Below are 25,888 nucleotides of genomic sequence, written 5' to 3' on the forward strand. Positions count from 1 at the left end.
CTACTGTCCCCTCTGACTTATATTTCTTAAAAGCTTTCCTTTTTCTCCCTATTAACTTCTTTACCTCAGAGTTAAGCCACATAGGGTGATTGTTAACACTTCTACTTTTTCTTATTAATGGAATAAATTGAGAACAGTAATGATTTAATATCATTTTAAATGAATAGGTATGGAATAAGTATGCAGTATATTTCATATTGCTTTAATATCACAGTAACAAAAACATTTTTTATTTTTTAAGCTTTCAAACAAAAATATTACAAGGCAAAAAATTACTGTGTGGGATTTGTCATTCAGTAAAATATGTCAGTGGTCTGATGGTGTTTAAGACACTGTAGCCAATAATTTGCATAGACTACACCTACTTTAAAGTCCACACTTATTTTTGCCACATTCACCATAAATATAAATATATATCTGTACATGCACTTAAAGGGGACATGTCAGGACTCTTATGTGCTTTCCAGTGCTGGATCATTAAGCTTGTTCAGTAATCTTGCCTTCTCCTGTTCTGATTCTAGCCTTGTCCTGTCTGGTATCAACATCCAGATTTCTTGATCCTCTGCTTGTAACTGTTACCTTCTGGATACGGACTTGGCCTGACTCTTGGACATTCTCTTGCTTGAACGCTGCCTGCCCCCGACTATGCATTGAACTCAGCCTGCCCTAGACCTCTCGCCTGCCTAAGGACTTGCTTCAGTTTGCCTATGTGCTTGCTCTTATTTCTTTGTTGTTGCCACCTTATCTTAGTATTGCTATTCATTTATTATTTTTTCAATAAATTATTGTGCTTACTTCTGGCTTACTTAGGCTTCTGCTATTGATCCATTCTGCAACGTGCCTATTCTGGGTTACTCAGCTCAGAGGCTCCATCTGGCCAACCCCGCACCTGAGATAGTTCCTGGCAGGGACATATTGTGTCAATAAATTTTACTCATCCTAATATATGTGCTATGTGCTTTTAAAAAGTTGTGTTTCAAGCTGATTTATTGAAATTTTCTCCAAAAACCCCATTAGTTCTGCCCATCTGTCCCACTTCCAGCTGCCTGTTTTTCCAGGCTGTGCAGGGGGCCTGCATCACTCAGCACACTGCACTGTTGCATAGTAACCAATCGGCAGCTAGGCTGACCTGATAGGGAACTGAAGCCTGTCTTTGCTTTTGTGATTGCAGGGCTGCGATTGGCTATCTTCCTCCTACTGTGCTTCTGGCAGAGACTGTAAGGACGCACCCACCCCTCATTTGAAACACCATAGGGAAGTAAGAGGATGTAAAGGGAGATTCAATAAAGGGGACATTTTTACAGACAGGATTATTTTTTTAAACCAAAGTGAAACCAGCACCATATTTTATTCATAATTGCCTACAAGATTAGATGTTTTTTAGTTTATACTATATGTCTTCTTTAACCATTAAATTGTATATTATAAAATGGGCAGGGACACCCACTGTGAATAACATAGACCGCAGCATTAAAATGGCAATTGAACCCCCAGCATTAAATGGTAGCATCCTCCTCAGCACTGAAAGGCACACTTTCTCACTTATATGTGTATGGCTCTATGACACTCCTGCCACCTCCATTTTATCCATCTCCTCAGTTAATATTATACTTCACTGAAATGAGGAAGATTTTTTCATTCAGTGAACGATATCTGAAACATTGTGGGAATTTTCATTTCTCGTGTTACAGACCCGTACAGTTCATGAAATAGGACATTACCATCTGTTTACTTGCCATAAATTATGTAGTAGAAAAAAAGTAGAAACTAAAAGCCAATGAATGATTTTGAGCGTGTTTGGTGGGTTAATTTCTCGTTTCTTCAACCAATTTGCCAATGCATTGGGGAAAACGATATTTTGCTAAAGCTAAGCAATCGACATAGAACGAAGTTTGACGTAGTTTGACTCTTTCAGCCACCGTAAGTCTTACTGTCATGGCGACGTCCAGCACCGGCATGGGGACATCTGAAGCGCTGCGCTATTCTGAGTATATGCCAGGTCCGAATGCGGGCTCATCCACTGATATTGATCGACGACTGGTGAGTAATGGAGCTGGCCTGGCTCCCTGTGGCCACTGGTTGCTTCGGGAGTATATAAAGCCCGTAGTGTCTTGCTTGGACCCATTATACACGGTTCCCCCTGGTACCTATGTAATATCGCAATTGTCCGTACATACGTCTTAGAGGAAGTGTAATCTGAGTTTTGAAGTGACCTGTATATCTAGCTGACTGCTTATCTGAAACCAACGTGGTAGAGCAACGTAAACGTATTTCTCATCGTAACTCATGTCCCCAGTAGGACATAACCATAATGTAGCCAAGGTCATTTTCAGCTGTGCTTCGCTTTTATTTGACATGCGTTGGGGGGAGATGTAATAAGCACTGGGCTAGCAACCCATAGTGACTGATACACAAGGAGTATTTACTGCTACTTATGGGATAGAAGACATAAGCAAACTTTGCATCTTTTATTACATCACAGTAGCCTTCACCTGCAAATGTAGGAGGAGTCTGGAACAGCAACTAAAGCACAGATTTAGGCAGATAATGTTAGATATGTTATATATAGTCCAAACCAGGTTGGTTGCCAAATTGAAGGTTCAGGGTTGGGTCTGGTAGAGCAATGTCTTCCTTCCACCCTTCTGCCTGCCATGGAATCATTTGTGGGTAGAATTGAAGTTTTTATGTGTTGCATGTCCTGGCAGATAGAAATATGGGTTTGAGTTGAAATGTTCAGGTCACATGGGCCTTCATGTTCCAGTATAAAACTGCACAACATTATCCTGGTATATTAAAGAAGTTGTTCACCTTTACGTTAACTTTTGGTATGTTATAGAATACATCAACTTTTCAATTGGTCTTCATTATTTATTTATTTTTTTTATAGTTTTTGAATTATGTCCCTGCCTGTAATATAGAAAATACTGTTTCTAACATGTAAAGACTTTTTCCTTATAAAATTCAGCATTCCTCTCCCCTGTGGGGCCATTCTAATTCTGGAGAGAGAGAGATTGTAAAAGGGACCATAATGTCAAATATGATGAGTGTGGTTTGTTCTTTTAAAGTTGTGTTTTCCCTGAGAGTTTAAGTCCCGGTATCACTGGAATTGGATTGTCAGAGGGTGAACTTTGAACCACTCTCCTGCCAGTCCAGTTCCTGCATGGTTGTATCAGGGCTTAAACCAACAGCATTGAAAGAGATGTTACAGAATGCTGGAATTCCTGTTTATGAAGTTGTTGCTGCTAACACTGAAGGTAATTAGCTTCCACTTTCACCCAAACTGTTTGACCCAGGAATAATGGTAGTTACAGGCAAACAAATACTTCTGTTATTATTAATTATTTTTTTGACCTTCATAAACACTACCTTTAGACAACTCTTATAGTCCCAGTGTGGTAATGACTTTGCAGCATCTCTGACCATAACAGCATTAACGCTTACCTTGCTGTAACCACTCTCTGTGGATTAAACTTCGGTTCTAATAAGCATTATAAGCTAAAAAAAACAAACATTTTTCCTACTATGTTTGTTGCGGGTACACACACAAAAATTATAATGCATTTATTCTGTCTTTTGTGTTACTTATTATAGATGGAATTAGCATTGCATTTATCCTACATTGTTTTCTAGGGACATAATACATTAAACTGGCTCAGTATTTGTTACCCAATGTTCAGGGGAGTATGCATTGATTAGTTTTCTGAAGTTGCTCAAAATTTCCTGCAGGAGGAACTGTGACTTCGGAAACAAAGCAGCTTGTGTCCCTTCTCACCGGAGATTTGCTTTGTATCTGGTGGGAAGGCGTTTTAGGGAGATTAGTTGCCTCCAGTACCTGAGATTTAACCATGGGTGACTAATCTCCCTGTGTGCCGCTGCCTTAAAGGAACAGTAACACCAAACAATGAAGGTGTATAAAAGTAACTAAAGTATAATGTGCTGCTGCCCTGCACTGGTAAAAGTTGTGTGTTTACTTCAGAAAGTCTACTATAATTTATATAAATAAGCTGCTATGTAGCCATGGAGGCAGCCATTCAAAGGAGAAAAGGCACAGGCACATAGCAGATAACAGATAAAACACTATTGTATTCTACAGAACTTATCCGTTATCTGCTATGTAACCTGTGCCTTTTCTCCTTTTTTCCAGCTTAAATGGCTGCCCCCGTGGCTACACAGCAGCTTATTATATAAATTAATGTAGAGTTAATGTAGCAAACACACCAGTTTTACCAGTGCAGAGCAACAGTGCATTATAGTTTTATTGCTTTAAAGCTCTTTCATTTTTTGGTGTTACTGTTCCTTTAAACAAGGAAAGGCTATGAAAGAGTTACAGTCCATCTAAAGCCATACCTATAGTGATGCCATCTGCCCTTGCCATTCCCCTCTGTATTAAGCCCATTTTTAGTTCAGTCTCTGAAATTTTGGCAAAATTGTTGACTTCATTAACAAAAATTCCCAAGATGCAACTCCCATTTCAGCAAGATCAAGACTGGTGGTCATGTGCAGAATCATAAAGAACAGGCAGCGCATACATGTGCATTACAAAACTTTAGGAGTGTGCCTACTACTTTAGCAAAGCAGTCGCTTAATCCTGCTAAGATCTCCCCTCTCAAGCACGCACCAATGGCAGCAGCCTAGTATGGTTGTGATGGTGACATGCTGGACCATGGCGACATCCGTCTACAATCGAGCTTCATAGACTTGTTCACGTCCAGGGGGTGGCACAAATTCGGCACATGCGCATTTAGTTCACGGGTGCCTTGTTGATGACATCTTTTAAAATAAAATGGTGACTGTGACTACGGGGTATTAACGATAACTTTAAGACTGCACTACGAGAGACAGGAGTGGTATTTTTAAAAAAAAGTGATCAGGTAGACACAAGGGGCCTCTATCATATAGTATGAAATTGAGAAGCAGCCTTTCCTTGTCCTTTAAGTCAGTGTGTGTATGACCAACTTTAGCCTCCTCAAACAAACAAAAAAAATCACCTTCCATTTATGACCTCTCATAGCCGTCCTGTGGGGATTAACCATTTCTTTGTCTATAAGTTGGAATAGCCTGCCAACTCCCATAGGCCTGGGTACATATGAGTTTTTTAATAAGGCAAATAAGGTCATACATGAAATCCATCAAAGCAAGGTGCAAATTTTTGCAGGCATTGTTTGTATGGCTTGTCCTGCAACACTAAAAGGGATGAAACTGCCCCATGGATATGTGAAATACTGGTTACAGTTCGGCCATGGACTGCTGCTAGGGATAACAGGGAAATCCATAAAGCTTGCAACACAGCGCTTCCAGGAAATTACCCTGGGTCCATGGTTAGCAATTATACTCACTGGGGGGTGCCTGACTAATGGAAACTGACCAGTAAATTGCACTTTCATAGTCATTTAATTGCAAATCAACCCAAATTTGTGTGCAAACTTGCTTAATGTGAAACATCTGTGTCTCTGTTTAGTTTTACAAATTTATATACTGGGTGCAATATCTATGAAGTGTAAAGCTTGCCCATTCGCCAAAGTTCTCATTCTAGCTGCGACTCAGTGGTTGCTGCTAGGCTTTTCCTAGGTCCTTTTCCCATATCAACACATCAAAGTTTGTTTTTTTTTCTTCAATTTATTCACAGATTGAAATAGTGAATATAAGCACCTTATAGAGACACTGTGGAAATATTTATATAACTATAAAATTGATGCCTGCATCCAGGTCTAGGCTGAGATTCAAAGTATGCTCTAGCATATGTACACAGATGCCCCCACAGGACCAATAAATAGTGTCTGTTTATGGCATCTTATAGTAGCTCCTATCTACCAATCTACTGATTACCATTCCAGGCCTGCCTGTGGCTGTCAGTGCCACTTATTAACAATATGCTCCTACTGAAGAAATCTGCATCCTTGGCCTCTTGAGAGCATTTCAACATATCATTTAACCTGCCGTTTTATGACAAAGTTTAAGGTGTAAATATTTGTAATGGATGACTAAATATTTGTGAGAAACTGTGCAGAAAAGTGGCCAGCAAGAGAAGGAACAGCAGTGTGCCATTGCAATTTCATGCTTCATTTCTTGCAACATTTTTTTTATCTTAATAAAATAAATCCTGGGTTTGTAATGCTTTTTGCTGTGCTAGACCTTGACGTTTTTTACAAAAGCATAGAATAACTGCCTATGTTTGGTTACTGGCTTTGGTTTCGGAACAGTTTTTAGTTACAGATATATTTTAATTGCTTTATTTGTGTAGAAAACAATGTAACTGTTTCAAGGACTGATTCCTACAACTCTTCAAGGAGTCAGTTAAAAGTGCTAGAATTCAGCAAGCAAGTCTGTGTTTCAGATCTTTATCCTCTCTGATATGTAACCATGACTGGTGTGCTATTACAATATCTAGCAAACATAGCTATTCAGATGTATTTTTCTTTTACATTTTCTGATAACAGAAGGGAAATATTTAAGTGGAAAAAAGTGAATATACTATGGGGCAGATTTACTAATCCACAAATTCGAATCCTGAAGGGGAAAAATTCAAATTGGAATTTCTCGCAAATATCCCGAAAATGGTTACGAAAAAATCGTATTAGTCACAATAATATCGTATTGGCGATCCGAAAGTCACAAAATTTTCATAGTGAACCATTGTAAACAGCGGTAAAACCTTTCCAATTTTTTCACGCAAGCGTACGAAAAAGTTGTGCGGATGCCCGAAAAATTCGGCGAAAATACGCTCGGAGCGTTCATGCTTTTGTAAATTTGGCCCTAAGTGTATTTTTAGTAAAGCATCATCTCAGGATAGATATCATAAGATTGAAATTAAAGGTATTCTGTCACAGGAAAACATGTTTTTTTTCACAACACTCATCAATTAATAGCACTTCTCCCACAGAATCCTGCATTGAAAAATGTTTTCAAAAGAGCAAACACATTTTTTTAAAATGTAGTTTTGTAATTTGACATGTGGCTAGACATATTCTTAGTTTCAAAGAAAGCAAAAAATGCTCCCATGATATGATATGAGATATGAGAATAACACTCAATAGGAAAGCACCATGACTTCAACCATGACTCCTCCAGTTATGTTGAGTAGGAGAAACAATAGCTTATCTGAAAGCAGATGCATTGTGATGAGCCAGCTCTTTCTGAAAACACAGGATCAAGAATAAAATTGTAAACGGTAGAATGAATTATTTGCAATGTACACAGTGTAATAAAAATTACACCATAAAAATCATGGCAGAATCCTTTTAAATCAGTTAGAAACCAATCCCAGCAATGAGTCACTGAACCAGCTGTGCACCTGTATGAACATGAAGTGAATACTCTCAGCTCTACTGATGGGTCACACTAACTAGTGTAAGAATATGGCAATATTAGCTTTCTTAGTGCAAAGAAGTCAAATTTATTCTCCATTCTTAAAGCAGATATTTTAATTAAATCGGTATTATTATATCACCTATAAGATATGTTTAAATACTAGTAGCATTCGACTTATTTTGCCCCCTGTTCACAGGAAACCCTGGTGCATTAATTGCTGCAGTTGACAAGTCAATTTTCATGTTTATAGCGTTCTGAAATAAAATCAGCTGCTCTGCTCATGGAATTTAAAATACACTGTAGAAGGTATTAAAAAACACAAGAATGAGCATAAAAATCCAGAATGGACACCTCAGCAGAATAAGAAATGTCAGAAACAAGAATTAGTAAATCATTTTTGTTTTATTTAGAAATGCTTTAGCATTAATAGTCTTCCAGCTGGGCATGAAGCAGATGGTTTCCCTACTGCTCCAACTTTCACTCATTGCTAATATGTGATATATTTAACTAACGCTCTGCAAGATGCACGGGAGAAGATGTGATGTTGTAGTACAGTGTTCTGTGCTTAATATTCATAAGGGCCCCTTTATAAAAGGTACTCTAAAGTATGATCTATAAAACAATAACTTATAGTGGTTTGTGAAAGGTTGAAAATAATAATTTACAGAAACAATTTAATTTTTGTTTTTACGTTTTTTATATGTTTCTATAATTGATCAACAGATGGTATAAAATGATTCCTGGTGTGTGGTAATTTACAGTTCTCTATCTTTAGTGTCAGAATTCCTGCAGTCCTTAAAGGCATACTGTGATGATTGTTATGGTGTAGTTTTTAATACTATATGTGTGCTTTGCAAATAATTCAGATGAGGCTGCATTGCATGTTTTTATATTACAAATAAGATGTCCATTTGTTCTTTAAGAAGATGATGATTGTTTTTTTTTTTTTTTCCCCCATTAGGGTGGAACATTAATAGCGGTGGGACTTGGTGTTGCAGCTGCGGCTTTTGCAGGTAAATAATTCTTTATGTGCACGTAGAACTACGTAAACATGTAACCACGGTTTCCTTCTGCAAAAGTTATTTCCTAGGGGTTTAAAAATCCACGCTATATTACAAAATGTTTAAGTTTTCCTGTATTGCCTCCAATATAGATCCACTTATAAAAATATAAGTACTTTGTCCAACTTAAATAGGGTAAAACCATTGTGCCTAATGGTTTAGAATCCATCCATCAAGATAACACCTCACTGGTTAAAACACCACTTTTCACCCAGCAATGTTTTAGAAGTATAAAATATGTTGAACTTTAAGGGGCACATTTACTAAGCAATTTTAAGAAAAAGTCGATTTTTTTTCACTAGATATTTTTGAGATTTACAAATCTCAGTTGTTTGGAATTTTTCCCTGAAAAATTTGAGTTTTTCTAAAATATCTCCCATAATTTGTGATTTATTAATGTTTAGTTAACTATTTTTTTGTCAAACAATTAGCAGGTTTTATCTTTCAAGTACCATTGATTCCTATGGAGGCTTGCAATAGTAGAGGAATAGAATAGTCAGTGACAGCCTGTCCTTGACCCATTTTTCAAAGAGAAATCCCCTCATGTTTTCTATTTCACCCAGTTTCAATGGGAAGTTAATCCCCTTGTTGTTTTCTGTTTCCAGTGTCAAGTGGAAGTTAATTCCTCTCATTGTTTTCTATTTCACCCAGTTTCAAGTGAAACCTAAACACAGCACCAATGCTCCTAAAATGGCTGCTGGAGCAACTCCTGTTTAGAAAAAATAAAGAGTCATTCATAGAAACTAACGTCTGTTTAAACGCCAATAATTACTTTTGGCTCAAAAAATTTGGGATTTTCTGATGTAAACCCGAAATTTCCATACAAATGATTCAAGCATTATCATGACATTTTAAAAATACAACAGTAATTTAGTTAAATTCCAGTTTATACCATGTCGAGTTTATACAACTTTCAAGGCCAGAAAAATATAAGTTTTAGTAAAAATAAAAATGTAATATTAGCTTTATCTTTGAGATAGTAAACTTTTTTTAAGTACAATCAATTAAAAATTGTCTAATTTCTGAAATATTTATTCTTCATGTTCCCCTCTCAGCAATCTGTAACTCTTCACTTTCTCATTATGCAGAAATCAGTAGGGATGCAACGAATCCAGGATTCCAAAACCAAATTTGCAGATACTAATTACAGTTCAGATTTGGTTTGATATTCACCCAAATCCTTTAGGAAGGATTCTGAAAAAGTGGATTCATTGCATCCCTAGAAATCAGGGTCAGATTTTGAATGACAGGTAGGTTGAATGCATCTGGTAGGGGGTGGGGCGGTGTCTGGTGGCTTTCCTAGCAGATGTATTAGAGCTAACTCAAAAAAGTGACTCCAGCACAAATCCTGCATGTTGAGAACAGGAAAAGGGTGCAACCACCCTAAAGGATGTATTAGATCAACTCTCAATAAAAACCTGACTCCACCTACTGCATGAAGAGGAGATAAAAAGAGAAAGATAGTTTCTGAATATTTCGGAAACAGTGCAGAATTAGTTATTGGTTATATTTAAAAGGTTTCTTATTTTAGTGAGATGAAGCTTATATTGCATTTTTATTTTTCCGATTAATCCTCTTTAACAGGAAGATCATAATACATACTTTTTACATCTTCCTCGAGGGCAGGAGAAATTTTTTTTTTGGAAGTTTTTAAATTTGTAGTGCTGCTTTCATGGTGCAAAACTAAGCATGGTTCTGCCTCTTACATACAAAATACATATTTAAATAGACTGCACTCCAGCAAGCTCCACTATGGTTCTTTGAGCTGTAATACGCTTTTTGCCTTAAAGAAATAAAAATCTTCTTTGCTAACAAACAAGCTTTACCAGTAAACTAAAGAAACCTCTTTACACTCATTTTTGAAATGAAAGAATAGCATGATCTGTTGAAGCATGCCATTATTAATGGCAGATCGTTTCATAAATTATGTGGCTGTTTTTTGTCTCCTTCAGGTCGCTTTGCATTTCAGCTGTGGAAACCTTTGGGTCAAGTTATAGCAGAAAGCGCTAAAAAAATCCCAACCCCAGTAAGTTTCCCATTTGTTTATAGACTTGTGTCTAAATGAAACTACAATTACGTGATTTACTTTACTTGACCATCTTATGTCAATATTCTCATGTGAGATTGATACAATGCATTTATATAATTTTCTTTCTCTCAACAGAGCCTTTCTTATTATTACAAAGGAGGATTTGAACAGAAAATGAATAGGCGGGAAGCTAGCCTTATTCTAGGTGTCAGGTGAGTGGTGTGTATACGGCAGTCATGCATGTCATCCAGATTTGATAGAGAAATTAAACTGTTAAATGGGATGTTTACCTTTGAATTAACTTTTAGTATGATGTTGACACTTTGCATTTGGTCTTTCTTTTTTTCTTTTTTATTTTTTTTTAGTAAATTAGCTTTCTGTTAAGCTGCTCTCCAGTTTGGTATTTCAATGGCTATATGGTTGCTGGGATCTTAGTTATCTTGCAACCAGGCTGTTGTTTGAATAAAGACTGAAATATGAATAAGAGATGGACTGAACAGGAACTTAATTAATAAAAAGTAAGAATTACAATAAAATTGTAGTCTTACAGAGCAATAGTTTTATGGCTCCCAGGGCAGTCACCCCCATTTAAAACCTGCAAAAGGGGCAGAAAAAAAACAAATAATAAAAAACTATAAAACAATGTATGTTTTCTGCCAAGGATGGTGTACCTTAGTAACTAACCATGCAAATAAGTTTCATTTAAGAAAATAACTTTTTTTTTATAATTGACCACTCTCACTGCTACTTGATTTTGTAGTACTTTACATGCCAATCACCTTTTCATTGTTTTGATTTCAGGGGTAAATGTAAGTTTACAAGAAAATGTATATAATGCTTTTTTCAGGACAAATAATATTATTGTATTATAATAATAATACAGTGTGTATAATATATATTTTAATATGCATGAAAAAGCCTACTGATTTCAATAGCACCATCTTCCTAACCATATCGACCACATCAATACCAAATAGAAATACTATTAGATTAAAAACCTGCAGGAGTACAAAATGGGATTTTAAAAGTATTCCACATAAAATATACATATTTTTCATTGCAGTGTCAAAACACATTATAAATTCCAAAATATGTCCCTCTGTTTTGTAAAAGTAGATATTCTGCTATAATAAACACAGACACATCATTTATTATTATTGTAATGATCATTTTCTAGATTTTGTAAAAAAAAACAAAAACCAAAAACACAGAAGTCTAGTATTAGTATATAGCTGATATGTAGGTACACAGACACAGTCTTTAAATTAATCTCTGATATCTGATACTATAGATTAGAGCGGTACCAAATTGTGGTGTTTAGCGTACCCAAAATATAATTGGTGCATTGCTGAAGAAAAATTTGCGAAAATGTTGCTATAAGTAAGCACATGATGAAAAATGAAAATAATGAAAATAAATTTAAAATGGGTAAATGTCTATGTACACAAAATTAGCAAACAGAATATCAGATAGTGGTGCTTATTTATAAACACTGGACAAATATACACCATACAATTTTAGTAAAACACATTGGGAGTCATCTATACTGGGCAAATGTACACCTGGGCATTACCCCATAGCAACTAGTGATTAGTTTTTTTTTTTTGGCCAGCTGCAAGTAGAATCAAATAAACCTCTGACTGGTTGCCATGGGTTACTGCCAAAGTGCAATTTTGCTGAGTGTTTATACATGACTCTCAATGTTTTTTACTACAGTTTTTAAAATCAGTTTGCTTTTTGCATCATCTTAACTCCCATGGTAAAAAGACAAAACATCAATGTCACAAGTTCCTGAGATACTTTGATACTGCATGCATATAAATGCCCAACTCTGTTGTGCATATCAATTTCATAACCAAAATGTCAGCCCCTGCAAGCTACACACACTGGGGAGGATTTTCTAAAATATGCTCTAAATTACATCAGTTTTATTTGTTGGAAAAGTAACCCATAGATGCTATATATACATTTTGCAGGTAGCACCAGGTAGAGCTTGATCTACCTAAACTTGAATGTTTATTCACATTCCATGTGTCCAAAATTTCTGAGCGCAGTAATACCTATTATGCCAAGTTATGATACTGTACAAATAAAATATTTTATATTTTAAAAAAGTGTGTGGGAATCTATCTTAACTGCTATCTGCTAAACTACACACAATGTATTTTTATGGGCAGTAACCTTAAAGTGGACCTTTCACCCAGGCATAAAAAGCTGTATTATTAAAGCCCCTTTCAAATAAACATGAAACCCAAACTAATTTCTTTTTATTGACACATCCATACCCATTATATGTTTATTTAAAAATCCCAGATGTCAATCATATATTGTCTGCCCCGCCTCTATGTCTTAGGCATAGAGGTGGGGAAGAGTTAATTTCACTTTCAATTAAGAACTTTTTAGATATTGCTGCCCTCCTCACATTTCCCCTCCCTCCTCACCATCTAATTATGTAACCAGTGCATGGACATGAGTATCAGGTCCCCCCATACTGGCACAGAAACAAGATTTTGGCAGGATGCAAGGCTTGCCTTAATAACAATATTCACAAAATCGCACCTGCCTGCTTGCTGCAATTGTGAATTTCAAGGCTGAAATAAATAAGATTCAAATAATTTATATAGTGTACCTGATGTTTATTTTCTATTGTGTTTGTCAAGCAAAATATTTTGGAATTATTTCTTAGGGTGACAGGTCCCCTTTAAAGGGGTGGTTCACCTTTAAGTTAACTTTTAGTATGTTATAGAAAGGCAAATTCTAAGCAACTTTTAAGTTAGTCTTCATTATTTCTTTTTCATAGTTTCTGAATTATTTGCCTTCTTCTAACTCTTTGTAGCTTTCAAATGGGGGTCACAGACCAAGGAAAAAAACTAAAAAAAAAAACAAAAAAAACTATTGGTCTGTGAGGCTATTATTATTATTTACTTATTTTATTCTATTCATATATCATTCTTTTATTTAAACCACACCCTGTTTGCTAAGGTAATTTGGATCCTAGCAACCAAATAGCTGCTGAAATTCCAAGCTGGAGAGCTGCCGAACAAAACTAAAATAATTTAAAAAATACAGATAATAAAAAATGAAGACCATTTACAAATTGTCTCGGAATATTACTTTTACATCATACTAAAAGTCAAATCAAAGGGGAACAACCCCTTTAAAGGAGAAGGAAAGGTAAAATGACTTTAATCGCTTACCTTTAACCCCAGGCTGGTGCTCCTGTTAGGAGAAGACCGCACCAGCCCGGGGAAGCTGCAGCGAGTGTTATCTCTTCCTTCTTTATTCTGTCTTCTGAATCCCGGGGCCGGAGTAGATTGAAAAAGCCAACTGGGTGTGCCTAACATTTTGGCACCCCCAGTGACTTAGCCTTTCCTTCTCCTTTAAACTAACAGTGGGGGGGAGGGACTTGAGACTTGAGAAGGGCACATAGTATACCTGCTAAGGAGATCCCACTATTAACTATTAAACCTTCAATACATTAAGTCATGGAACAAAGAATTAAATAAAACCCTTGGAGAACCTGACTGGAAGAAACTATGGGAAAATACACGGAAAAGCTCAAATAACACAATCCTACTGGAAGCAGGTTACAAAGTCCTTTTCAGGTGGTACCTTACTCCTAAGAGTAAAGAGTAAAATTATGTTGTAATAGAAAAGGTAGCAAGAAAGAAAAAAATCATTGAAGGAATTCAGTTTACTTTAAACTTTTATTAGGTACAAAAAGTAATCAGATGAGCAGTAATACAAATTGCATTTAAAAAAAAAAAATCTAAATAGTTAAAAAAAGTTAAGCAAGAAAGGGGTTAGGGTTGTATCAGAGGGAGGTAAATTGGTTAATGAGAGCAGGGAAAAAGCAGAGATTTGAAACGTCTTTCTTTTACACAGCAGAGAAACCATGAAAATTAAGACTTCATTTTTATAGACCATTTTCTGATCATATAAAGTGTCTGGTTAACGGAATGATGTTCAGACAAGTCTAGAACATATGGTCCAGGAATTGTTGGTATTCACCCCCAAGTACCAAAAGAGCTAAACTTTGTGATTTCCATACATGGAGGTCCAGGTACTTATTCCGCAGACCTGCAGCAAAACAAACTTTATACCAGGAAAAATTGAGAAATAATTGAGAAACTACATATTAAACCTAAGGACCTAGTTAAACGAAGGACTTGTTTGAAAATCTAGCAAAACAATGTTCAAATGGGTCGTTAATTCAGTGTTCCACAGTAGGTAATGAAGTTAAGTTAGGCCCAAGAGGGTATTTTTTCAAAACAGTCCTACAGAGCTTATTTTATGTTTAAATGTTTTTAGCAGAATTAAGTATTAAGTTATGGTGATCCAAATTATGGAAAGATCCCTTTTCTGGGAAACCGTAGGTCTCAAGCATTCCAGATAATAGGTTCCATAACTGAAGGCTTATAAATACACATTTATATAGTTATATATTCCTTGTGGAATTTTGCTTGTTCATTTGTAAATTTAGTTTTATTTTATGTTTAAATTGGATAAACTTTTTCTTTAAATAAGAACTGCAGTTTGATTGTTTTTCTGTTTGATTTGATTAGTTAGTCTGTGCCAGTTTCTCATTAGTTATTTTTCTTTGAAAAGGAAGTGTGAATTGCCTGTGATTAAGTGCCTACTTTAGGCACAAATTGTATTTCATTCAAGTTTTTCAGTTATCAGAGAAACTTAATTGCCTTCTATGAAGGTGAGTAGAAACCTTGACAGTGGGGCCGCAGTGAATATGATCTACTTAGATCTTGCTAAAGTATTTGATACAGTAATACACAAAAGGTTACTAATTAAATTAAGGAATGTGTGTCTTGAACTTAAAATTTATATTTGGGTAGAGAGCTGGCTGAAAGATCAATTACAAAGAGTGGTGGTAAATGAAAAGTTTTCTGAAAAAGCACTGGTGTTAGTGGTGTACTGAATTGGATTTTGGCTTGTTGACTGTACAACTTTAGACAGTGCCAGTTATTGTCTACTAAAGCAAAAAAAAAAAAAGTGCTGTCTTGCTTACAACTGCAGCGCAGTTTTGGGCACTAGTGCTTAGAAGGTAGTTAATATGTATTCATATGCACACTGGGGATCATTTGTTGGGGATCAACTTGGTGGACTGTTGGCTTTTTGCAACCCGATTTAGCTACATTACTTTGGAGGAATGCGAGAGGTTAAATAGTAAACACCCTTTGATAGAGATGCCAGTTAAAACTTAAAATGGCATAATGATAGTTCCATCTATGTTGTATTGTGTTAAGCCAGGATATAAATTGTTATAAATATAACTGCAGCTTCATTTCAAATGTGTCATTACCTCTAAGTGGCTCACTAGAGTATATGCATTTGCTAAGACTGTTGACATGTCTCCGTTCCCAGTTTAGAACACATCTAGCCTTTTTTGTAGGTTTCCTTCTTTCTCATACAATAAACATTTTTGTGCAATTCTAGATTAGATGTCTGTGTCACTGTGGCATTTGAAACAGTGCTCATGTTTTTGCAAAACCCTCACTGTTTTCACCATTTTTAAAGAAGAAGGTATGATCACTGGGGGGTTGTAATTATTATATAATGTATTATTATACCCCAAGGTGCCTGCGAGCGAGTGTCTCCTCTTCCTTCTTCTGTCTTCATGCTGCTTGCCCATGTGCAGTAGAGTAAAAAGCTTGAACATTAACAAAAAATCTGGCCTTTTTACTGTACTGCGCATGTGGCGCCCCCAGGATTGAGAAGAAAAAGACAGGAGAAAGAGGATCACTTGCGTGCAAGTACCCCAAGCCAGTGCAGTTTTCTGCTTATGGGCATCGGCCTAGGGTAAAAGCCCGGAACTAGGGGTAGGCAAAAGAGGCACCTGCCTAGGGCGCAACAGTGAGGGGGTGCTAGGCAGGAACCTGGTGGGGAGAGGGGGAAGCAGTGGAGCTGAGCTGGCTGGCCACCCTAGGGCACCTGGCGGACTTTCCCCGCCTCTGCTGGGGTATAAGGTAAGTGCTTACAATCACTAACATTTTGGCAACCCCCAGTGATTGTACCTTTCCTTCTCCTTTAAATTATTCTTTCTGCAGTCTTGTAAAATAATGATGCTAGAGTTGCTTTTAAGGACCTTGGACATCTTAAGTACTTACAACTAGAAAGTTGCTGTTTTTTCAGAGAACCGAAAGCTGTTTTATATAGGAATGCAGCAAATCAAGATTTGTCCTAATCCGTATCTTGCAAATTTTACTCCGATTGAGCCGAATCCTGGATAGAATACATTGCTAGTTTTATGTAGTGCTTTGCTTTAAATGTCAAACACTAAATTGTATGTGTGTATGAACTGGCAGCTGGCCTTTGTTAGTGACTAATGCTTTATTTAACTACATCTAATAGGAAGCATTGGACCCAAACTTATAGTATACTGCAATTAGGCTCTAACTCTAATTTCATCCCTTCTAAGTATATTAAATCTCACATTTAACTTGACAAATCTATCAACCCAGATCTGTCATTTCTTGTTAACAGATTTAACAACTTAGTATTTTGTAATTGTTTTCATTAACCGTATTACTTCAGCAGTCCCAGCAAACCAATCAATAACTGCAGTACAGCCTTGTTTATTCATCCCTACAGTATAAGGTTCTAGCTTTTCAGCATCTGATGAATTTCTCCACTGTATTTAGGACTAAGCTCACATGTTAATAAATGCATTGTAATGAATCCTGGCATGCAGGAAGTGCTTAACCAAAGAGAATTGTATTTAAATTATTCCAAAGAAGATCTAATTAAAAAGCCAGCTAATGAATACTTCATAGCTGATATCGGAAATAGAGTTTGTTAATAGATTTGTAGGCAAAATATTTGTGCAAATTTGACAGCCATGTACTTCTCTGTCTTGCCCACAAGATGGCAAAGTGTCTTTTTGTACAATAGACTCTGAATTGTAATATATTCTTCATAGTTTATACAGTTTTATAATAAAAACTTTTTTTACAGTCCGTCTGCTAGCAAATCCAAAATTCGCGCAGCTCATCGAAAAATCATGATTTTAAATCATCCAGATAAAGGTAAAGTTGAACTTTTTTTCCAATTATAAAATAATGAATACTGTTTTTTTTAGTTTATTTGCTTAATTTGTTAAAATATTGATGCTCACATTAAAGTAGCCGAAAAATATACGCCATACGCCTGGAGTGGCATCAGCCTAATGAGCAATAGAATGCATTTACAAAGTAACAATGTTCCTTAGTTGTTCAATTATTTTTAACTAATTGCAGCTGAATTCAGTTATTTTTTTCTGTTCTTTATCAGCTGCATTGTGTCATGAATCGGAACCAGCAATGCAGAGAATAGAAACAGCCAGACTGTTGCTTTTATTGTTTGTACTTCTGCTCCTAAGGTGTTCTTTTAACAGTTGAGGATATGTTCTGCATTAATACTGAGGAAATATTGGGTTCACTTCTGCTGGAAGAGGTGTCTGCTGATTTTACATATGCCTAGGCATGGCTTAGGACTAGTAGTAACCTTACCTCCAGCTGCCAGATTTAGCCCAGATTTTCTAGTTATGAGTAGGGGTAGCCCTCTAAAGCTACTGCCATATGTAAATGCTCTTGGTGCTTGTATAGAAAGTACAGGTATGGGATCCCTTATCCAGAAACCCATTATCCAGAAAGATCCAAATTATGGGATGGTCAGCTACCATTCACATTTTTAATGTGATATTAGTGATTTCCTTTTTGTCTGTAATAATAAAACAGAATCTCGTCCTTGATCCTAACTAAGATATAATTAATCCTTATTGAAGGTAAAACAATCCTATTGGGTTTATTTAATGTTGAAATCATTTTTAGTAGACAAAGTACAGAAATTTTTAGATCCAAATTACAGAAAGACCCCTTATCTGGAAAATCCCAGGTCCCAAGCATTTGACTGGATAACAGGCCCCCATACCTGTATACTTGGTTTGCTATTTAGGTCTTCAGCAGTCCATTTTTCCTGCTTAATCTCTCCAAATCAAATGGCACACAGTTTAGTCAGGGACTGGGGGAAGATGGCAACATTTCCTCAGGGCAGTGCAGCTTTTTTCACAGTTTTCATTAGTGTGTAATGGTTGTTTCCAAAAAAAATGAATACGGTTTTCCATACACAGTCCTGAGAAGTGGTACAATGGAGACAGATATAGCGGTCATAGGCCTGGGGGAGTGCTTAATGGAGGACAGCTGTACATGCAGACTCTGGCAGCAGCTCCCTGCACATTTTTTGGGTATGAAAGTGACTTGAAAAAGTGTGGTACAGTAATTAGTAATCTATATTTGCATATTTATATGTTGTATAATTTATGCATGCTAATTGAATTGTTAGGTGAGCAAAACAGCCTTGATTCGGCTCCTATTTAATAATCCTCCTACATGCTTAGTTTGATTTCTCTCATTGTCATCTCCTTTGTTGTTTTATACCATACGTTTTCAAAAGCTATTATAGTAATAAATGTTTATCTTAACCTCAACCTCTACTCAATGATACTTTTTAGTTTTTATTTTAAATGATGACAGGCGTAATTTATGTGTTCTTGCCTCAAAGCATTTTTAAGAAATGCTGTGTGGACTTTTGGATATACGTTTCTACATCATATAAAAAGCATTTGGAATGCACATCACCAAACTGAAGACTACAACATAAAATGTTCTGTGCTACCTGAAATTACTTTGCAGAGATTATATATAAAATACATTACATATCAGATATGAAATCATTATTGTTTATACATTAAGAACAGCAGTACACCACTTCCTTTGACAGCTGGAGCCAGCATAATTCATAAAGACCCCGTTCATTCATAATCCATTCGATTTATGCCAAAAAAAATAACAGTTGGACACAAAACTAAAACTACTTAGGTTGTTTATCGCAATAATGTGTACATCATATTCCCTGTAATTATTCAATTTGATAAGCAGCACTAAATCCTTTTAATCCTTTTAAATGGGCCTGTAAAGAGGATATATGGATATATAGCTGCACATCATCTGCCCAAGTTGTATAGTAGAACAGAGCAGTTGTCCTAAAACTTTTTTTTAGCAAAATTTCAGGTCAGATGAAAAGGTTAAGAAGCACTGTTGTAAACCGTCTTTCTTCCCTAATGAAAATGGAATCTTATTTTGGGTTACTCTCTCATAAGTTCAGGTTTACATTCATTGCATTAATATAAGTCGGGTAATGCTGAGCTATATCTCATTAATTATTTATAACTGCGAATGCTAAAAATGAGAAAATGCTGCTGTATCCGATCCATTTTGGTAATACACCAGAAATAATTTCTCCTATGATAAGTTCTCCGTCTGTAAACATTCCATAAAATATTAATGCCATTCAGAGTTCAGAAATTATAGACCTCAGCACCCGAGCAGGAAGGCTGTAACTAGCCAGGTTTTAAGTGCAAAAGATTTATTCTACAGAAAGACTATTATTACAACATCTAAGTAGACCGCATCTGCTAGTAAAAAATCAGGTCCATATGCTCATTCCCGCTTCTGCTTAAAAATAGCAGATGGTGAAACATTACACTGTATTTCAAAAGTCAACCAGGAGAAAGTGTATTTTTGCTTTTCCTGCTCGCAGATTTACAGCACTCTTCATATTTTACTGCAAGCTGCAGACATGTCCTAACTAAAATCACTTATTGGAGTCTGAAATTGCCAATAACCATATGAAAATGACTAATAACTTCAAAAGTGCAGCAATGCTAGAAACAAATTGCTGCCTATGTGAAGCTTTGGAATATACAGATACACATTTATAAATAGCTCCATAAATACGGGAAATTTAAATATATGAGATTGTTTATGTTTTCTTTAAGCAAGCTATGGAAACTAATTTCCTGCCACGCAAGTCAGTGATATGGTAGAGATTAGTTGTTTGCTGATACATACAGCAAAGCAGGGGAATGGTTTAAATCTGTACTTACTCAGTATTGCTATAAGTAGAGGCTGTGTTAAATCATATCCACTCGGTATAGCCAAATCATGCAGAATTCCATTAGCTGTTATGGAGGAAGGTAGAATACTAGGCAGTATCGTACATATATAAACTGTGCTGGCATGTAGTTGGATTCCTATTCCAGACCCATGCTACAGTAACCAAAACAAGGGCCTGAAGTAGATGCATTTTAAGCATCATCAAAGGAAGGGGCTCTTTGCATGCAGAAATTATTTAAAAATAATACTGTCATGGGAAAACATGTTTTTTTCAAAACTCATCAGCTTCTCCACAGAATCCTGTGTTGAAATCCATTTTTCAAAAAAAAAAAAAAAAAAAAATTTGTTATATTAAATTATAAAATTTCACATCGGGCTAGCCATATGGGTTCCAAACAGACATGTGCTCTGATAAACTTCATTCACACAATACTGCTGAGCTGCAAGTTGGAGTGATATCATCCACCTCCCAGCAGCCGATCAGTAGAACAATGGGAAGAGAGCAACATAGCAGCTCCCAGTAGATATCAGTGCTCAGTAGTAAGAAATGCAAGTCCACCTTGGGATTCCTCCAGTTACATGGGAGTAGGAGAAACAATAGGTTACCTGAAAGCAGTTCTAATGTGTAGCGCTGGCTCCTTCTGAAAGCTCAGACTCAGGCACAATGCACTGAGATGGCACCTACACACCAATATTATAACTAAAAAAAATACATTTGCTGGTTCTAGAATAAAATGTTAAATGGTAGAGTGAATTATTTGCTATGTAACCAGTGTAATAAAAAGTATACCATAAAAATTATAACAGAATCGCTTTAATTGTTTCTGAATCTCTGCTTCTTCTTACAGGTGGATCTCCTTATATGGCAATGAAGATCAATGAAGCAAAGGACTTACTGGAATCCACTACCAAACCTTGATAGAGATAAATTATAACTTGCATTAGGCCTGTTACTAATTGATGTGTTTCAGTGTAAAGTATTTATGCTGGTTATTTGCACTTCCAGACTTCTTTTTATTCCAAGTTCCAACTATACCTGTATTTATTTTGAGGAAGTTTCAGGGACAAGCCATTTAGTTTCAGGGTCCCAAGAACTGGATGCTATTGGTGACGCTTTTGTCAGATACACAACTGTCCTCTAGAAACCTCTAAAATATGGCATTGCCATTTCTTATAGTATCCTACTGTAAGCAGTTCTTCATATGAGATTGGTTTGCTTCTTTATCTTTAATAATGACAGTACATACCAGTTGATGTTAATATAAGTATCATTATGATGATAAACAGTTTTGGGTTTTTTCATGTTCAAAATATTCAAAACCTTTTTTTATACAGAATCCCATACTTTCCATAGATTATTTTGAATTAGCAGTGTTTTTATGCACTGCAACATGGAACAATATTGAATTCAGGATTTATGCAGATGTGTTCCAGCACTTTGCATCTGTGCCAAGGCCAAATCCTTTCTATGTAAGCTGGAAAGAATGTACAAAACACAGTTCCAGAGCTGTAGATACTCTTGGGTGACAATGCTAGCAACTACAATAAATGCAATTAGGAGGCTTCAATCTTCTCTATAATTTGGACCTCTGCTGTTTCTGCACCAGCTCCCATACAATTTGAAACATTAAATAAGTAATAAAATCCTTTATTATCTTTTGTGTTTTTGTTTTAAATTATTTTCCCCACATTCAACAGCTGCCTAATGAACAAGACATTAATATCAGAGAGAATATAAATTTTTAGCTATATAAGACGCTGCACCATGCCTACTGAATTTATAGTGTTTGTTTATTGTAGATTGTACTGCACTTTACATGTTATGTTTATAATACATAATGCCTTAGCTAAAGAACCCCCCAACATTCTACTAAGTGCAGGTGCAGGGAATTTTTCATTGAGTGGCCATAAGACTAATGAAACGTGTTCTGCATTCTCATGGCTAACTCAGTGGAGAACCATATCATATTCAGGAGCAAATCTAAGTCCTGTGGAGTTAATGGGATATGCCTTTGTGTGTATGTGTAATAAATCTCTTATTTTGCTTGTATCATGAGGTCAGAGTTCTTTCAGCACAGTATAGTGCTGAGCCCTTTTGTTCATACACAGCTAAAGGCTTGTCTGCTTGGCAATTCAAGGGTTAACTATCCTCCTGCAGTGGAGCAAGCAAGCAAATATTTCTATTCTCTGGTTGTCATTCTAGATTAAATGGCTTGCTAATATTGCTCTCTAGTCTCCAATGTATTATTTTCATGTGCCATCAGGCCTTGTATATAACAAAGAATGCTGTTTTATCCTTTATCCTAACATTTGATTTTGTATGGGAAAAAAGTTCCCATACATAGGTATGATGATATAATTGGACTTTGGTGCATCAGTGTGCTCTTTGTTGCCATCTAAACAATCAAATTGTGGATTATAATCATTAGGAGTCTATGTACAGTAAAGCAAAAATGCAAACAAACTATTTAGCCTAGAAAATGAGATCAATGAATAGAGCACCTCTCTGCAAGTAAGCTGAAAAAGAAAAATATAAACACCAATAGGCATTAGAAGATAGAATACTAAAGGAAATGGCTTTCAGATGGAAAATGCCCAAAACCTCCTATACCAATCTTCATTTATTATAATAGCAAATGCCTTTCTCTGCTGGTAGAGGTGCTTTTGGCACAAAAATGTACTTTCCAGAAAGTAGCTATTTAGTAGTAGCAAGAGAAGATGTCACCTAAATAGGAAGACTAGATAACTGGCCCACTTTGCAGCCTCTGGGAATAAGTTCCATAAAAGCTGCAGCTAATTTATAAGCACACAAATTTGCACGTGGGCAGTAATCCATATCAACCAATCAGTAAGTGGCTTTTTTTGTCTTCAGACAACTACAAGTTGAACAACAAAATCAAACATTTGATTGGTTGCCATGAGTTTCTGCCCTTGTGCATATTTGCCTAGTGTCTGTAAATGACCCCCCCCCCCCCCCCCCCCCCGTGTTAACCATGTTATTCATGTATGTGTAGACATACACTATCTCTGTGGTGATTCGTAAAAAGCATACTGTTCTCATGGAGTGGGAAACAAGTGATAACCTTAACCCTAAATTTTGTTTTAATCCCAGGTTATCATATGGTTCCATTTATAAACTGTTTCTAATATTTTTACATGAAATGATTGTCGATGATCTAGAGCACCCAAGAAAATACTACAAAGAAATAGAAGGGGAATATGACATATATTAAGAATTATTGTAAGTAAATTATCGCAAGATGATGGAAGAATGAGGATTTATTGACTATTTTATACATTGTGCAAATTGTCCCTCCTGGCTTTAGACACACTTGTAGAACTAAATGGAAGCTTAAAAGGGATTTGTGGATCACAAAAGAGCAATAAATGGAGGGTCAACTTTTAAATGTGTTCACAGAACATTTAAAAATATTATGATGGACATTTTTCTTTTATATATTAGGGTTACTGAGATCATTGTCTAAAATGCACTTTAAGAAAAGAATATAAAACATTTGTATACAGCACCACTTCTTCTTGTTATTGTTAATAGAGGTTTGGATTTTTATGGAATACATATTACATCGCCTTGTGGAGATTGTATTTTTACGTTTTCTGTTATTTTGTTCCTCATGGCTTCTTTGAGCATGATTTTATAGGAAGCAAGGGCACACTACCTGCAGATGGCACAGACTAAGACCCATAGTCTGTTGTAAAGAACATAATAAATAGATGCCAGACAGAGTTCTGTTGCCTACCAGCCATAAAACTGGATTAGATCTGATCCTATTGTGTGATGAGATCTATCCAATCTCATTGGGTTGTGATTAGTAAAGGTGGCCACACACGTGGCGATTTTCGATCTTTCGTGCGACCATCTGTCGCATGAAAGATCGTACAATCGGCCACTAACCGTTCAGGGCTGAAACGGCAGATAAGGAGGTAGAAACAATAGGATTTCTACCTCCTTCTGCCGGTTCAGCCCTGAAGGCAGATTTTGATCAGGCGCCTTCTATGGCGCCCGATCAAAATCTTTTAACCTGGCCCATCGGTGAGTCGATATCAGCAGACTTGCCATACACGCACCGAATATCGTACGAAACGGGGTTTCGTACGATATTATCGGTGCGTGTATGGCCAGCGTTAGACCTGTATGGCCTGCCTGGCCTGACCAAATCTGATGGAACCCACAGTGATAGTGTTGTTTGTGTTTGAAATTGTTTTACATAGGTATCCCACAATTACAACACACAGAGCAACTAAATTTCAGAAAATACTCTGCCATTGAGAATACTGAGAATTGCCCCTGCTAAACACACATAGAGACAGTTATCAGTAAATGATCAGCATTGTCTATTAAGTGAAGTCATCTTTTTACATATGAACTCTGTGATTTTACAGAGATTTTATGAAGTACAGAACATCATAAAACATGAAGGGTGATAATAGAGTTTTTTATATTGAAAAATGTTAATGCATATCTAGACTCAAACACATTTGAAATTTGAAAAACATGTTGAATATTTTAAGGAATACATACTGTAGACTCTAGAAAAAAGCAAATGAAACAAGAGAGCCGTTTAGATAAGCACTGAAAATCATCATTGCTGCAGTAAAATGAAACATTTATTACAGATGTGATAAGCGTCTGGGACACAAAAACCCATTAAAATATTGTAATAAATATGTGAAATGCCCATAATGCAATATATCTATAAAGTATATTACTCAGCTAACACCATAGTCATCACAAACATTATTCATATTATGTCTACCAGATACTTTTGCACTCAGACCAAACCATTTTTAAAAACCATATCGTATTTTTATTACCATTTGTGTATTATACTGTGATGACTAGAATATAAGTATTTACTCTGTTTTGCATTTGGCCATCCTGCACTACTGTGGAAGTGTCTTTATGATTGTATGGTTTTGTTTGTGTCTCAGATACTGACTATAAAAAGGAGAGAGCTGAATTTAGCTCAGATTAGCAGAGATGATAATACTAAGCAAACTAAGAAATAGGCTTAGAAGGGGTTAATCCAGACTAGAATATGGTAGAGCACGTGTTACATACGATCCCCCTTTCCCAGGATGGGCCTCCACTAAGTGGGAGATAGGTAACAGGAGCTAAATTGGAGGTGCGGATGTTGTTGAACTACAACTCCCTGAGGCTGTGTGGTGCAGATGTAGCAAATAGGACGCCAGAAGGTTCTTGATGAATAACTGTAAAACGTTTATTGTCACAGACAAGGTTGAAGCAGGGTATACTCACAATAGTTGAGGTAGGTATTACAGTGGTTAGTGGTAGTTTGAATATAGAACAGTGCAGCATCACAGCGGAGGTAGGTAAGACTGATAGCCAGGAAGTCCCAAGGATGAGTACCTTTTACTGGGCCGGATCCCTACAGCCAACAGTGGTTCAGGGGTACGGATACTAGCCTGATACCTGTGTCTACAGCAAGGCAAAAGAGCCTGGGGTGTGCTAAACCCTTACATCCTCCTATGTTGGAGCCAGGACTGCTCTTACTAGATAACCC

At 36.3% G+C, this 25,888-nt stretch overlaps 1 protein-coding gene across 2 annotated transcripts; it reads left to right on the top strand.

Annotated features, from left to right (window-relative positions):
- Positions 1–1,181: 1,181 nt before the first annotated feature.
- dnajc15 (DnaJ heat shock protein family (Hsp40) member C15) lies at positions 1,182–22,395 on the top strand. Of its 2 annotated transcripts, none has more exons than NM_001005145.2 (7): positions 1,182–1,217; positions 1,916–2,040; positions 8,270–8,321; positions 10,322–10,395; positions 10,534–10,610; positions 17,368–17,438; positions 21,194–21,971. In NM_001005145.2, the coding sequence occupies exons 2-7, from the start codon at positions 1,936–1,938 to the stop codon at positions 21,262–21,264; spliced, it is 450 nt and encodes a 149-aa protein (NP_001005145.1). In that variant the 5' UTR covers positions 1,182–1,217; positions 1,916–1,935; the 3' UTR covers positions 21,265–21,971. The 2 variants fall into 2 exon arrangements, with proteins under 2 accessions (NP_001005145.1, XP_031751734.1); XM_031895874.1 differs by lacking the exon at positions 1,182–1,217 and adding an exon at positions 1,767–1,800 and having other exon boundaries at positions 21,194–22,395.
- The last annotated feature ends 3,493 nt before the right edge of the window (positions 22,396–25,888 follow it).

The sequence above is a fragment of the Xenopus tropicalis genome, chromosome 2, assembly GCF_000004195.4.
Source record: "Xenopus tropicalis strain Nigerian chromosome 2, UCB_Xtro_10.0, whole genome shotgun sequence".
Lineage (NCBI taxonomy): Eukaryota > Metazoa > Chordata > Amphibia > Anura > Pipidae > Xenopus > Xenopus tropicalis.

What these genes read in the sequence shown, in the direction of transcription:
- dnajc15 (XM_031895874.1), top strand. An exon ending in CTGATATTGATCGACGACTG is followed by an intron (nt 2,041 to 8,269) that starts GTGAGTAATGGA and finishes TTCCCCCATTAG; the next exon opens with GGTGGAACATTAATAGCGGT. An exon ending in AGCCTTATTCTAGGTGTCAG is followed by an intron (nt 10,611 to 17,367) that starts GTGAGTGGTGTG and finishes CTTTTTTTACAG; the next exon opens with TCCGTCTGCTAGCAAATCCA.